Source organism: Pyrus communis, chromosome 9, assembly GCF_963583255.1.
Source record: "Pyrus communis chromosome 9, drPyrComm1.1, whole genome shotgun sequence".
Taxonomy (NCBI): domain Eukaryota; kingdom Viridiplantae; phylum Streptophyta; class Magnoliopsida; order Rosales; family Rosaceae; genus Pyrus; species Pyrus communis.
In genome coordinates, this window is record NC_084811.1 from 11,093,714 (window position 1) to 11,104,699 (window position 10,986).

The window sequence follows — 10,986 nt, forward strand, 5'->3', positions numbered from 1 at the left end:
ACACGGCGTGTCATTCAAGAAGGAATTATTTGAGCAAAGTATTTTCCCTCTCACCTAAACCCACTTAAAGTTTTGAATATGCGACCAAAAAGGGGAATACATTTATGATATACAATTAAACTACGTGTACATTTTTGGCTTTTTCATTTCTGCAGCCAACATGAAGGAAATGCTAAACCTATAGAGTGATGTAAAGTTTAACGACTTCGTAATTGGAACATAGGTAGGGAAGATAATGATATTCATCTGCACAACGTTTTCTTTATCAAAATATTTCACCACAAGACAATTTTCATCTCAGTATTTTGAAGTAATTCGTCTGTAGATAAATATTATGCTACGTAATTATTTTTATTTTGTCTCGCATAGTCCTTTAACACTTTCCATTTCATTTTTAATTTCAATTTTCCCTCTGAGTTTGAATATATCAAATAATAATATCGATTCTCTTAAAAAATTATGTATTAATGATGTGAAACAAAATATGATAATTCTGATATTAAAAGAGGACACAAACTTAACAACGACAGATTTTTAAATATATAGATTATATTTAATCATATGAAATCAACAAGAGCACCAAGTGGCCTCGTCTGTGCCACAAAGCTAAACCATCGACCGACCCAGTGCAATATAATAAAGAATTAGCAGAATATTTAATCATATTTAACCCCACCAAAAACCAAACCCAAGAATCTGAACGGCTTCCACATCTGGCCGGCAAACCTTACGACATCGTGTGATTAAGGCCAAAATTCCCATCAATTTCTACTCAAAATTAAACCTTGTATTTACTTCTATTAAACTTTACTTAATATCTACAGTTCTTTGTGAAATTCCAATTTGACCATCTATTTAATATCTTTCTTGACAAATAATCTTAATCGACCAACCAACGCTCGATCGGTTCAGCACCCTACATCACCGAACAACCGTTTGGATTCTCGTCGCTGAACATCTGCGGCGCAGGGTAGTGTTCTATCGGCACGGCGTAGCCGTGGCTAGACGACCCTTGGCTAATGTGCGCTTCGTGCGCTTGAGCCTCCATTACAAACTTGTTGTGGTTGTAAACGTGCCCTTCGTCGTACCAATAGTAAGAAGGAGGTGGGTAAGGGTACCCATTATATTCCATCTTGCTCATCTCCATCTTCGGGGCGCCTCCTCCTCCGCCGCCTGCGGCGGCGACAACTTCTTTCTTTTCTCCGTCGCCTGCTGCGACTGCTTTATCTTTCTTCTCACCACCTCCGTCTTTCTCTTTCTTATCACCTCCTGCAGCTTCTTTTTCCTTCTTATCCCCACCGCCGTCTTTTGGTTTATTGTCGGCGGCTCCGCTGTCATCTTTCTTGGGTGGGACCACTTCCACGGCCCTCCGGAACTTCTCCTTGAGGTAGGGTACTAGTTCCTTTACGTCCATGAAGCCCTTCACCGTTACTAGGTCTTTGGATGCGTCAAAGCTCACATTGTTAACACCTGCCAACACCATAATAATCCACTTGTTTGTTAGATAACTAGAATGACAAATTTGCCCCTGATTATTTACATTTTTTGGTAAAGAAATAATAAGCTCTAGCACATAAGTTTTAAAATTCATCCCAAAGTCTTCCTGAAATTTTTAAAACGTCGAGCAAGTGCATATAAAACTCAAATGTTGTAAACAAAATACTTGAATATTCAGTATTTAAGTTTACAGCTAATTTCATATTAACTTCTACGGATAAAAGTACGGTTACGATTTAATTTTCTATTAATTTTGACTAAGACTAGTCATTTTACGAAATTTGAAATTTACTAGCGTGGTGCCAGGGGTGTGCTTGCATCATTCTTTATTAAATTAATATAATCCCAATTCTATATTTTATTATTCAAGTCATGAAAAGTCTGAGAAGTGATTGGAATCTGGCTCACCTTTAAACTTGGAGATTTTACTCTTCATCTTCTGCATGCAACCCTCACAATGCAATCTGATCTTCAACACCACAGCACTCTGAAACCACCCAACAAAAAATAAACAAATTTAGCAACAAAATTTATATATAAAACCTGGGTTTCCACGAAAAACAAACATTAATGCACCCGAAAATTCACTATTTTGACTGAACAATTCCCAGTCAACCAAAATGCGCCACGTGCACCAGTTAGATCTAAAGTGAAACTTTCGTGGAAAATTTTTGCTCACCACCATATTTTTTCTGTGAATTCTTTTCTGAGAATATTCTTGAAGTGGCATGTATTTTAAAAAGGATGTGATATTCACACACTTCATTTTACTTCTCACACATTCTTCTACTTTTCGGCCGTGGATCGGATGAATTGAAGAAGATCAACGGACAGAAATTAAAAAGAAGTGTGTGAGAAGTAATTTGAGGTGTGTGGATATCACATTCCTTTAAAAAAATGTATACGTTCAGTTGTTTTGAGTCAATTTACAGCGTAATTCAACATTACATACGTGAATGCCATTGAATTACCTCTTTGGGTGCCTCTTTGGCCTTTTTGTCTTCAGCTGCCTTCTTGTCATCCGCTGGCTTTTTGTCATCAGTTGGCTTTTTCTCTTCACCCTTTTTCTCAGCCTTTCCATCTGCGGCAGGCTTCTTGTCTCCACCACCGCCACCGCCACCATCTTTTTTGGGCTGAGGAGAAACCAGTTCGACCTTCTTCTTGATCTTCTGTTCGAGCTTCTCCTTGAGTCCGGCGGGGTCAACTTTCCCAGTCACAGTCAGTTTGTTGGCTGCACTATCCGTCTTCACTTGTTCAACGCCTAACAAATTAAAAAATTAATACCTAATTAGCCAAAATCAATTAACAAAGTAAAATCGTGTTTGTTACGTAAATAGTTGTTAGACCAACAAATTCAAGCTTAAAATTAATGGAAAAATGCATGTACACATTAAAGTCAAATTTGTGTGAACTGTTTGCTTTTGCTTCAGCACCTAAAAAAGGCTCTTTTTTTTTTTTTTTTTTTTTTTTTTTAATATAAACAAAGGCTCAAATCTTATCCAAAACTTAATACATATTTATTTATTTTTGATCCCTTTTAATTTCCATTAAACTCAGAGACGAACCATTCAATGCAGCCTGAATTCTGGTGAACTCGGAAACTCCGAACTCTTTTTTTTTTTTTTTGTTTTGGACAATACAATGTTTTAAATTAAGAAGGCGGAAATGATAAGAACACAGAAGCTCAAATGTATCATTGTGATCAAAACTTGTCAAGTGAAATCGATACAATTGCGGGTAATTCGTGATTGACATACCTTCAAAATTCTTGATAGCCCGTTTGATTTTCTTAGCACATCCCTCGCAATGGATGTCGGTCTTGAAAACGACGATGTTCAGACCGTCGTCCTTCTTGGGGGCGGCGTCGGCGGGCTTCTTCTCACCGTCATTCTTCGGGGATTCCTTTTTCTGCAAGGACAAATAAATCCGTCGTTAGAACATACAATTTAGTGGAAGGAAACTATTAGTGACTGAAGAATGACAAAATTTGATTGCTTTTACTAACCTCACCCATTTGTAGTAGTTGTTGGTGTTGGTGTGGGTGTGTGGGTGTGGGTGTGGGATATAAGATGAACAAGCAAGAAGGTGTATGTTATTTTTGGAGGATGAGAATATATAGGAAGAGGGAAGGGAGGTGGGTTGATTGAGCAATCGAGGAATTTTCTAAGATTTTTATGTATGTTTATGTATGGGGTATGTGATATGTATGCATGTGAGATGTGTAGTTGGGTATGATTATGGTGTTTCGGGGTGTAATATTTAATTGGATTCATGATGATGTGGGGTGCTGTCAGCAGAGACGGGATGTGGCACTACCGACTCCGTGGATTGCCGCCGCGTTGGACTTATGGTTGTCGAGAAACGATGGCATCGTGACAAGTCAGCTATTATGACTAGACCCTGACGTGTCCCAATCAACCTCCCTCCTTTTTCTTGCTCAACTAAATGGAATTAAAGGTGAATTAAATAGAACTAAGGTGAATCAAATAGGTTTTGGACAAAAAAAAAAAAGAAAAAAAAAGTGAATTAAACAGTTTCACTAACCCAATTAGTATGAAAAACGATGGTAAACCGTTTATGGACCGTTTTCATTAGAGGGGAGGTATCAGGGATGATGTAAATATTCCCATATTAATTCATAATTTTCACATTAGTTTATCCGTTGTTTCTTTCTGTATTCTATTAAAAAAAAAATTATAAGTAAAAAAATCGAGTTCATGTGTTTGATTTTTTCTTCCTTTGTGTTATTTGGTGGATTATTCGCAGATCCCCGCTTCGACCAATCGCCACCCTAGAAGAATGGTGGGAGCATGTTGTTTTTCATTAGCACAACCATGGAGTCCAGTAGTGAGCATTTAACCAGGGGACCAAGAACCTGGGTTTCTATTTCATCTTCGTCCTAATACTTGAAGATTTTGGTAGTGAGGCGCTCGATGTTCTTCCTAACGCACTCGAGCTCACAGGAGAGTTGTTGACAGAATGACATTGGAGATTGACTGTTGGCCTTTTTTTTTTCTTTTTTTTTTTTTTTTTTTTGAAAAAAAAACATAGTTTGGGGAGTTTCTTGAAATTGAAGAAAGAAGAGAATGGCGAAGTGTTCTAAGAAATTGAGGGCGTAAAGAAGAAGGAAAACGCCTAGGGGTTTCATAGACAAAAGAGGGGGAAGATTAAAACTCTAATCATTAATTTTGAACTTCCAAATCAAGAAAATCTCGGGACATACTTTCAATCATAATAGTCGTGGGGAATGGAAGCAATCTAAATTGATTAATCCGGTTTGAAAGCTTACGGTTGGTATTAGTTTAAGGAGTAATGCTAGGGAGATTATATTTAGAGATTAAATTTGCAAACTAAATGATGTGTCACCAATATGAATAAACACATTTATCAATATTTAAGTAATAAACCAATTATCAACATCCATATCTTTTAGCTTTCAAAAATTTATCTCCAAATTTTGTCTCCCTAACATTACCCTTAGTTTTAAGTGTTTCGAGAAGAGACTTTTCGACAGCTCAATTGCTTGAATGAGCAAGGCACGTGAGATGACCGAAAAAAAAAAGAAAATGCGGTATAGAAATCAAACGGGTGGCAAAAGAAAAGAAAAAGAAAAGTGTGTCAATTAAGGCTAGTGTGTTAACTCGGATTGAGGTATTTAATGCAAGATATTGGGCAATTTAAAGAATGTTCGCTTCTCAAAAACCTTCAGGCCAACTGTCCATGGCTAAGAGTTTCAAAAGTGAGGGGGCAATTTTGGACGTGAAATAACAGTTTGGGCTGAGATGGGTGGACCTGAGGACCACAATTTTCAACCCAGTATGCATCCTTTAAGTCAATGGGTTGTTAGCCCATAAATAGGGTCGACCGAGTCCTTATGAAAGAAGGACTGTGAAGAGATCAAGCGTGGGTGGTCTGGTCGAGTCCTATATGAATTAAAATTTCTAGGGGATCAAATTTGGTCCTTGGATAAATGCAAATTATCCTAAGAATCAGAATGCATGCGTGACTCGATAAAGATGAATAAATCTCGTAACAGAGCTAGGTTCAGAGCCTTGGTGACAATCAAAGAAGTTGAGACTAGGTGAAGATGAAGTTTCAAGTTAGAAGGGATAAAGTAATATTTGAGCAAATGCCCAGCCAGCACAATAACATCAGAACTTTATCTTGGCATGCTTGTTTATCACAGAGGCTTCATCTATAAATAGAGAAGCGTCTACAACATTGAACCTTTCTTCAATTCAACAGTTAACTCAAAACGGTTTACACATCAACCCTCGGTCTACGCGAAACCCTTCTCACAACCCTGAGAAACACTAATTATCCTAACTTTCCTGTCAATACTTTAGTTTGGACTAACAACACTATTTTGACAACTGGCAACATCTTCAGTTTGAACTAACAACACTAGAGTCGTAGAACTAAGTGATTAAGAAGCACCTTCAGTTTGGATTAACAACATTACTTCTAGTCGGTTGGTTATGTATCTTAGTCTCGACGGGTTAAGGGTTTTCAAATTACTCACCAAAATAGGTCACTTCATTAGCTTCCCAGCAAAGTGGAGTGTTCTATTATTGGTTACTCTGTTCTATTATTAGTTACTCTCAAATGCATTTTGCAGTTCGACATTCAAACGACCAAACTACCTTCATTATAAAAACGTTCATTTCTTTTGAAGGCTTGTGTCCCTACAGCCTGATACTAATTTGGCGAACCTATATCCTTATGAATATAGTCAAAGTAGCCAAACCTGGTCCGGGAAATCCAGAAATTCTCAGTAATTTAGGCAACCTTTGTCTTCAAGTTCTAAAACCAAAGGTTGAGATGTGTTTCTTCCTTGGTCATAATCACTTCGATGCATAAGTCAGCAACGTATTTGACACCACCATCATATCTATTCTACTCGCTTTACCGAGCTTGATTGCGAGTTGGCATGCCCGCATTCACAAGAAAAATATGGTTAGCTCATAGTTACTCAGTATTGTGCGCCACATAAGTTTTGTAATTTTTAAGATCCAACAATAAAACATCATGAAAAGGAAAGGTGAAGAAAAATGGATAGAGGGAGCAAATTAAGTAATCATGTAAAATGGAATATGATCAGTAGCTTAATTTTGACGTTATAGATGCTTGAGTAGGAATAAAAAAATGATGAGCAGCTCAATCAAGATTTAGGCACGAGGAGGAATCGAAGAAATAAATCAAGTTGGGTTATAATCTAGAATGTGACTTTTTTTTAAGCGAACTAGAATGTTACTTAAGTATTTATCCAAAAGGATCAATATAATAACAGAAAAAAACAAAAACAAAACACCTTTTTTTTTTGTTTGTGCATTCTACTTTTGCATGTAACTGGCATTAATTTTAGTGTATTTTTTCGTCACTTGTCAGCGAAAATTTCAAGTTTCAGTTTTATTAATGGTGGGTATCATACGCACTAATAAGTAATTATTGTGTGGTTTAGCTGAAACGATAAAAAAGGTCGGTTCAGAGATTTTTGAAGCCCGATGCGACGTAAAAAAATGTACCCTAATTTCATTATAAAAAATATATTTGTTTTCACACATAAGACATCGATAAAATTATATTTAGAAAAATACTTCAAACTCAATAATTTAGAAACACGGAATAATTAATTTATTTTGTATCAAGAGAAAGAAACTAAAAAACTTCTGGCTTTCAAGTAGATAGAATATGAGTTTTGTTTTCCATCTGAATTTTTAAAATATTTTTGTATAAATTGTGAATTGTTTTTTCTTATTTACTAACTTCGTCAATATAAGACTAAAAAAATATTAATGTTTTTGAGTCGTTAAGGATATGTATAAGTAATGAATGAACACTAAATTAAACATTTTGATGACACGTAATATTATTTGCAAATTTGGTCTAAAAATTTAGTCTACGCATTAACCTTTGCTGAAGATTAGACTTGAATTGGAACAGATATTTAAAAATAGCAACCCACATAGTTACTAACTAGTAAATAAATTAACAACCAAAAAAAAAATTTGTAAAAATTGAAAAAAATAAATATGCACATAGCATTTCGAACTTAGGACCCCTCGCTAATTTTAAACAACAAAAGCCATTGCTTCTAATCAAACTTCTTGATCAGTTAGCCAAATTTTATAAATTTATACTGCTATGAAAATAAATTTGTAAAAATTGGAATGTAAATAAGCACACATGGTGTTTTGAACCTAAGACCTCTTCATTCATTTTAAACAACAAAACCACCGGTTCTAGTTAAATTTCTTCATCACAAAACCAAATTTTATAAATTTATACTCTTATAAAAACATATATAAATATACCACTCTTATAATTTTGGTGCCCCCAATTTTTTTGGGTCCCGGACGGTCGCCCTGCCCGCACTGGGCCTGGGCCGGGCCTGACAATAGATCACCTCCTATCTTGGTAGGATAAGGATCCTCGCTGGATCCATTTCCTAGGGATCCTAAGGATCCCGTGATCTCACCCGTTCATCGTGTACGGTAAGTTTTTGTTAGGTACCATTCATACTTAATTTTAAATTTTAAATTTTGAAATGATTTCTGACCGTACGATATACGATGAACGGATGAGATTACGGAATTTCTAGAATCTCTAAGAAAAGATCCGGCGAGGATCCTTTCCCATCTTGGTACAGATTTATCTTTGTATTTCCTCAAATCCAAAGTTCCAAACAAGAAAAGGAAAAGAAAAGAAAAGAAAGAAAAAAAAAAAAAAAAAAAAAAAAAGAAAGGGGAAAGACAACTTCGAGTCTGCGATCTGAAAAGCCTGCGTTGAAATGTCAATCTCACATCGCTGTTTTGTCTAGCTAGTCATGGGCGTTTATGGTTTGGAATAGGACTCTCTCCTCCTATTACCATCTTCTTCTATCATCTTCTTTCACATTTTTTTTTGTCTTATTTTCTATATAAAAAATTCAAAACAAGATGTAGACGTGATATAATCACAACTGTTTAAATAAAAAAGATGAAAGAAAAGAGAGATTAGGAGGGGAGAAGAGATGAAAGAAAAGAAAGATTAGGAAATGAAAGAATCCTACTCCTACAGTTTTCCCACGTTGTGCAATGTTTCACGTTTTTCCATATTCCTAGAGTTATTTTGGACTTGCTTCCTTTATAATTTTATGGGGCAAATGCAATGCTCCTGGGAAGGTTCATGCAAAACACATTTCTAGTTTACAAGTTCATGCAGAATTTGACCACTCAATCAGCCATTGAAATTCGATTTAAGTAAAACTTTAACAAGATATTCGATCTCATTATCTCTTCCCAATAAAATCCAAACCAATGTTGAAAAACTATATATATATATATAAAATCCAATTATGGTTGCATTGACCAAACCCTAAATAATCGATGCTCCAATTACGTATTACGATCGCATTTGGTTTCGGCTACAACATCAACACCAAAGCCATATATTTTGTTATCAGAGTTCAGTCCAAAACGCAATACCCCAATTATGAGTTCTAAAGTGCGAACCAAAAAGAAAAAAATAAGGAAAAAACTCCACATAATATTTAGAACCTATAATTACAATGAGGAACGACGATCAGACAAGTTAAAGTCGAATTTCTTTAACACATATCTTGATTATAGTTGTACATGTTACGATGGATGGAAAGACAAAAATCATATATAAGCGTCAACAAGTCACACTTAAACCGTTAACCACAAATTGGTAAAGGAAGAAGTGTTTGACTTTGTGAGAATGCCAACAATAGCACATGTTTTAAAATTGCTAATTTGCTATGCTTGAAAAGATCCAAAAGGGCCACTAAGGATGCGTTTGTTTGGCCTCATTAAATGGGACTGGACTGGACTGGACTACAGTTCTATGTTTGATAGGTGCTGGGACTAAGTTAAGTGGGACTAAAGGGGACTCGTGTGGACTAGAGGCCTCCTTAAAGGTTCTTAGCGAGGCCCTTCCCAAACCATGGGACTTGCTAAGACCGGCTTCTTCCTCCTCCCTGCGAGCCCCTCTATGAGTTTTGGGCTTCTTAATTTTGGATTTCGATGGGATTTAATTAAGATCTGCAGACTATCCCTAGCAAGCTGCTTCGCTTCGCCATGGTCATCATCCTCTAAAATCTCGAATCTCATATTTCCCACCACCAACATCAACTACAAAAAATCCCCCATCTCATATTTCCCCCCACCAACCATCACCCGCAAAAAATCCCCAATCTCATATTTCCTGCTGCCACCACCGCCATGGACGAGCCATCTGAGAAGCTCCAAAACCTCAAGTCGCTGAATTCTCTGCTGCTTAAGGAAATCAAGGACCGCCAGCAGCAGGTGGAGTCACTGGTGCAGGGCAAGGCAGATTTGGAGTCCGAGCTGAGTCGGTTCCGCTTTGGAGATTAAGCCGCTTGTGAGCGAGTTGAGTGAGTAGAGCAAGGAAAATGTTGGGTTGGAGTTGAAGAAGAGTGTTTGTGGTGTTTTTGTTCTGACCCAGATGGAGCAAATGATGTGAGATAAAGTTTGAGATTGAGAGGGCGATAAGTAGAGAGATGGTGAAATTGTGAAGTTAATGAGGGAAGTGGAGCAGCTTGCTGGTGGACTCGAGATCAAGAAGGGAAGCTGAGAGAGAGATTATGTGAAGAAATTAATAATAAATTAATTTCGACAATAAACTACAGTATTATTTTCATTATCCTACTTGTTAATCCGACACTACACCAACGCTTCACTAAGTTAGTCCAGCTTAGTCTAGTCTAAGCCAGTCCAGCTTAATCCATGAAACTAATCCAGTTCGAGACAGTCCGGTGCAACAAACGCCCCCTAAAAGTTCAAATATCTTTAGAAGGACATTTGGTAGGGGGTGAAACTTGATGAGGACGGTTGGCTCACTAAGCTAGGGAGAAGGTTTGGCTCTTTTGTGAGTTATCGTATTTAAGGAGGTTGGGATGTATTTGGGCATCTTTTGCTAGCTGTGAAGAAAAACAATGGGACAGTTGACACCAATGCCAAAGAAAATGATGTTTCTTTGGGACATCCGACCTAATTGAACTGATAATATAGAGAAAATAGCATGCATAAATTAATACACTTCAAATTAATTAGCGTGAGAGATTTTGAGTTCAAATTTCATAAATGACAATTAAGGAAATACTAAATTGCTAGATGATACTCTAAAGAAGTGAATACTAAAAGCATCTCCAATACTATTAGTCATAAATTTGTTAATTCAGAATGAAAATGCTTCAACAAATTTCGCATAAACATCTCCGACGCTACTAACTATTTTAATCTATACGGGATACTATAGCGAGTAACTTTTCATCACATTAGAATAGTTACCATATTGAAGTTGCATTTCTTTCTCGTTTTCGCTAATATAGCCAAAGAGGTTTCATTCAACTAGCCTGACAGATGCTCGCTAAACCGAATATGAATACCTAATTTCTACTAAGCAGGTCAAGCTAATTTCTTACAAAATGTTTTTTTTTTTCTTCGAAGCATGCCAGAAGGGAGT

General features: G+C 36.6%; 1 protein-coding gene across 1 annotated transcript; it reads right to left on the reverse strand.

The window, feature by feature from the left end:
• Positions 1–473: 473 nt before the first annotated feature.
• Positions 474–3,648, reverse strand: LOC137744898 (heavy metal-associated isoprenylated plant protein 6-like). The gene is made up of 5 exons (XM_068484710.1): positions 3,503–3,648; positions 3,255–3,405; positions 2,469–2,758; positions 1,906–1,984; positions 474–1,470 (listed from the first exon to the last, which is right to left on the reverse strand). Exons 1-5 carry the CDS (start codon positions 3,509–3,511, stop codon positions 917–919), a joined length of 1,083 nt encoding a protein of 360 aa, XP_068340811.1. The 5' UTR covers positions 3,512–3,648; the 3' UTR covers positions 474–916.
• Positions 3,649–10,986: the final 7,338 nt, after the last annotated feature.

What these genes read in the sequence shown, in the direction of transcription:
- LOC137744898 (XM_068484710.1), bottom strand. An exon ending in GGCTATCAAGAATTTTGAAG is followed by an intron (nt 2,759 to 3,254) that starts GTATGTCAATCA and finishes TTAATTTGTTAG; the next exon opens with GCGTTGAACAAGTGAAGACG. An exon ending in CCAAAGAGGCACCCAAAGAG is followed by an intron (nt 1,985 to 2,468) that starts GTAATTCAATGG and finishes GGGTGGTTTCAG; the next exon opens with AGTGCTGTGGTGTTGAAGAT.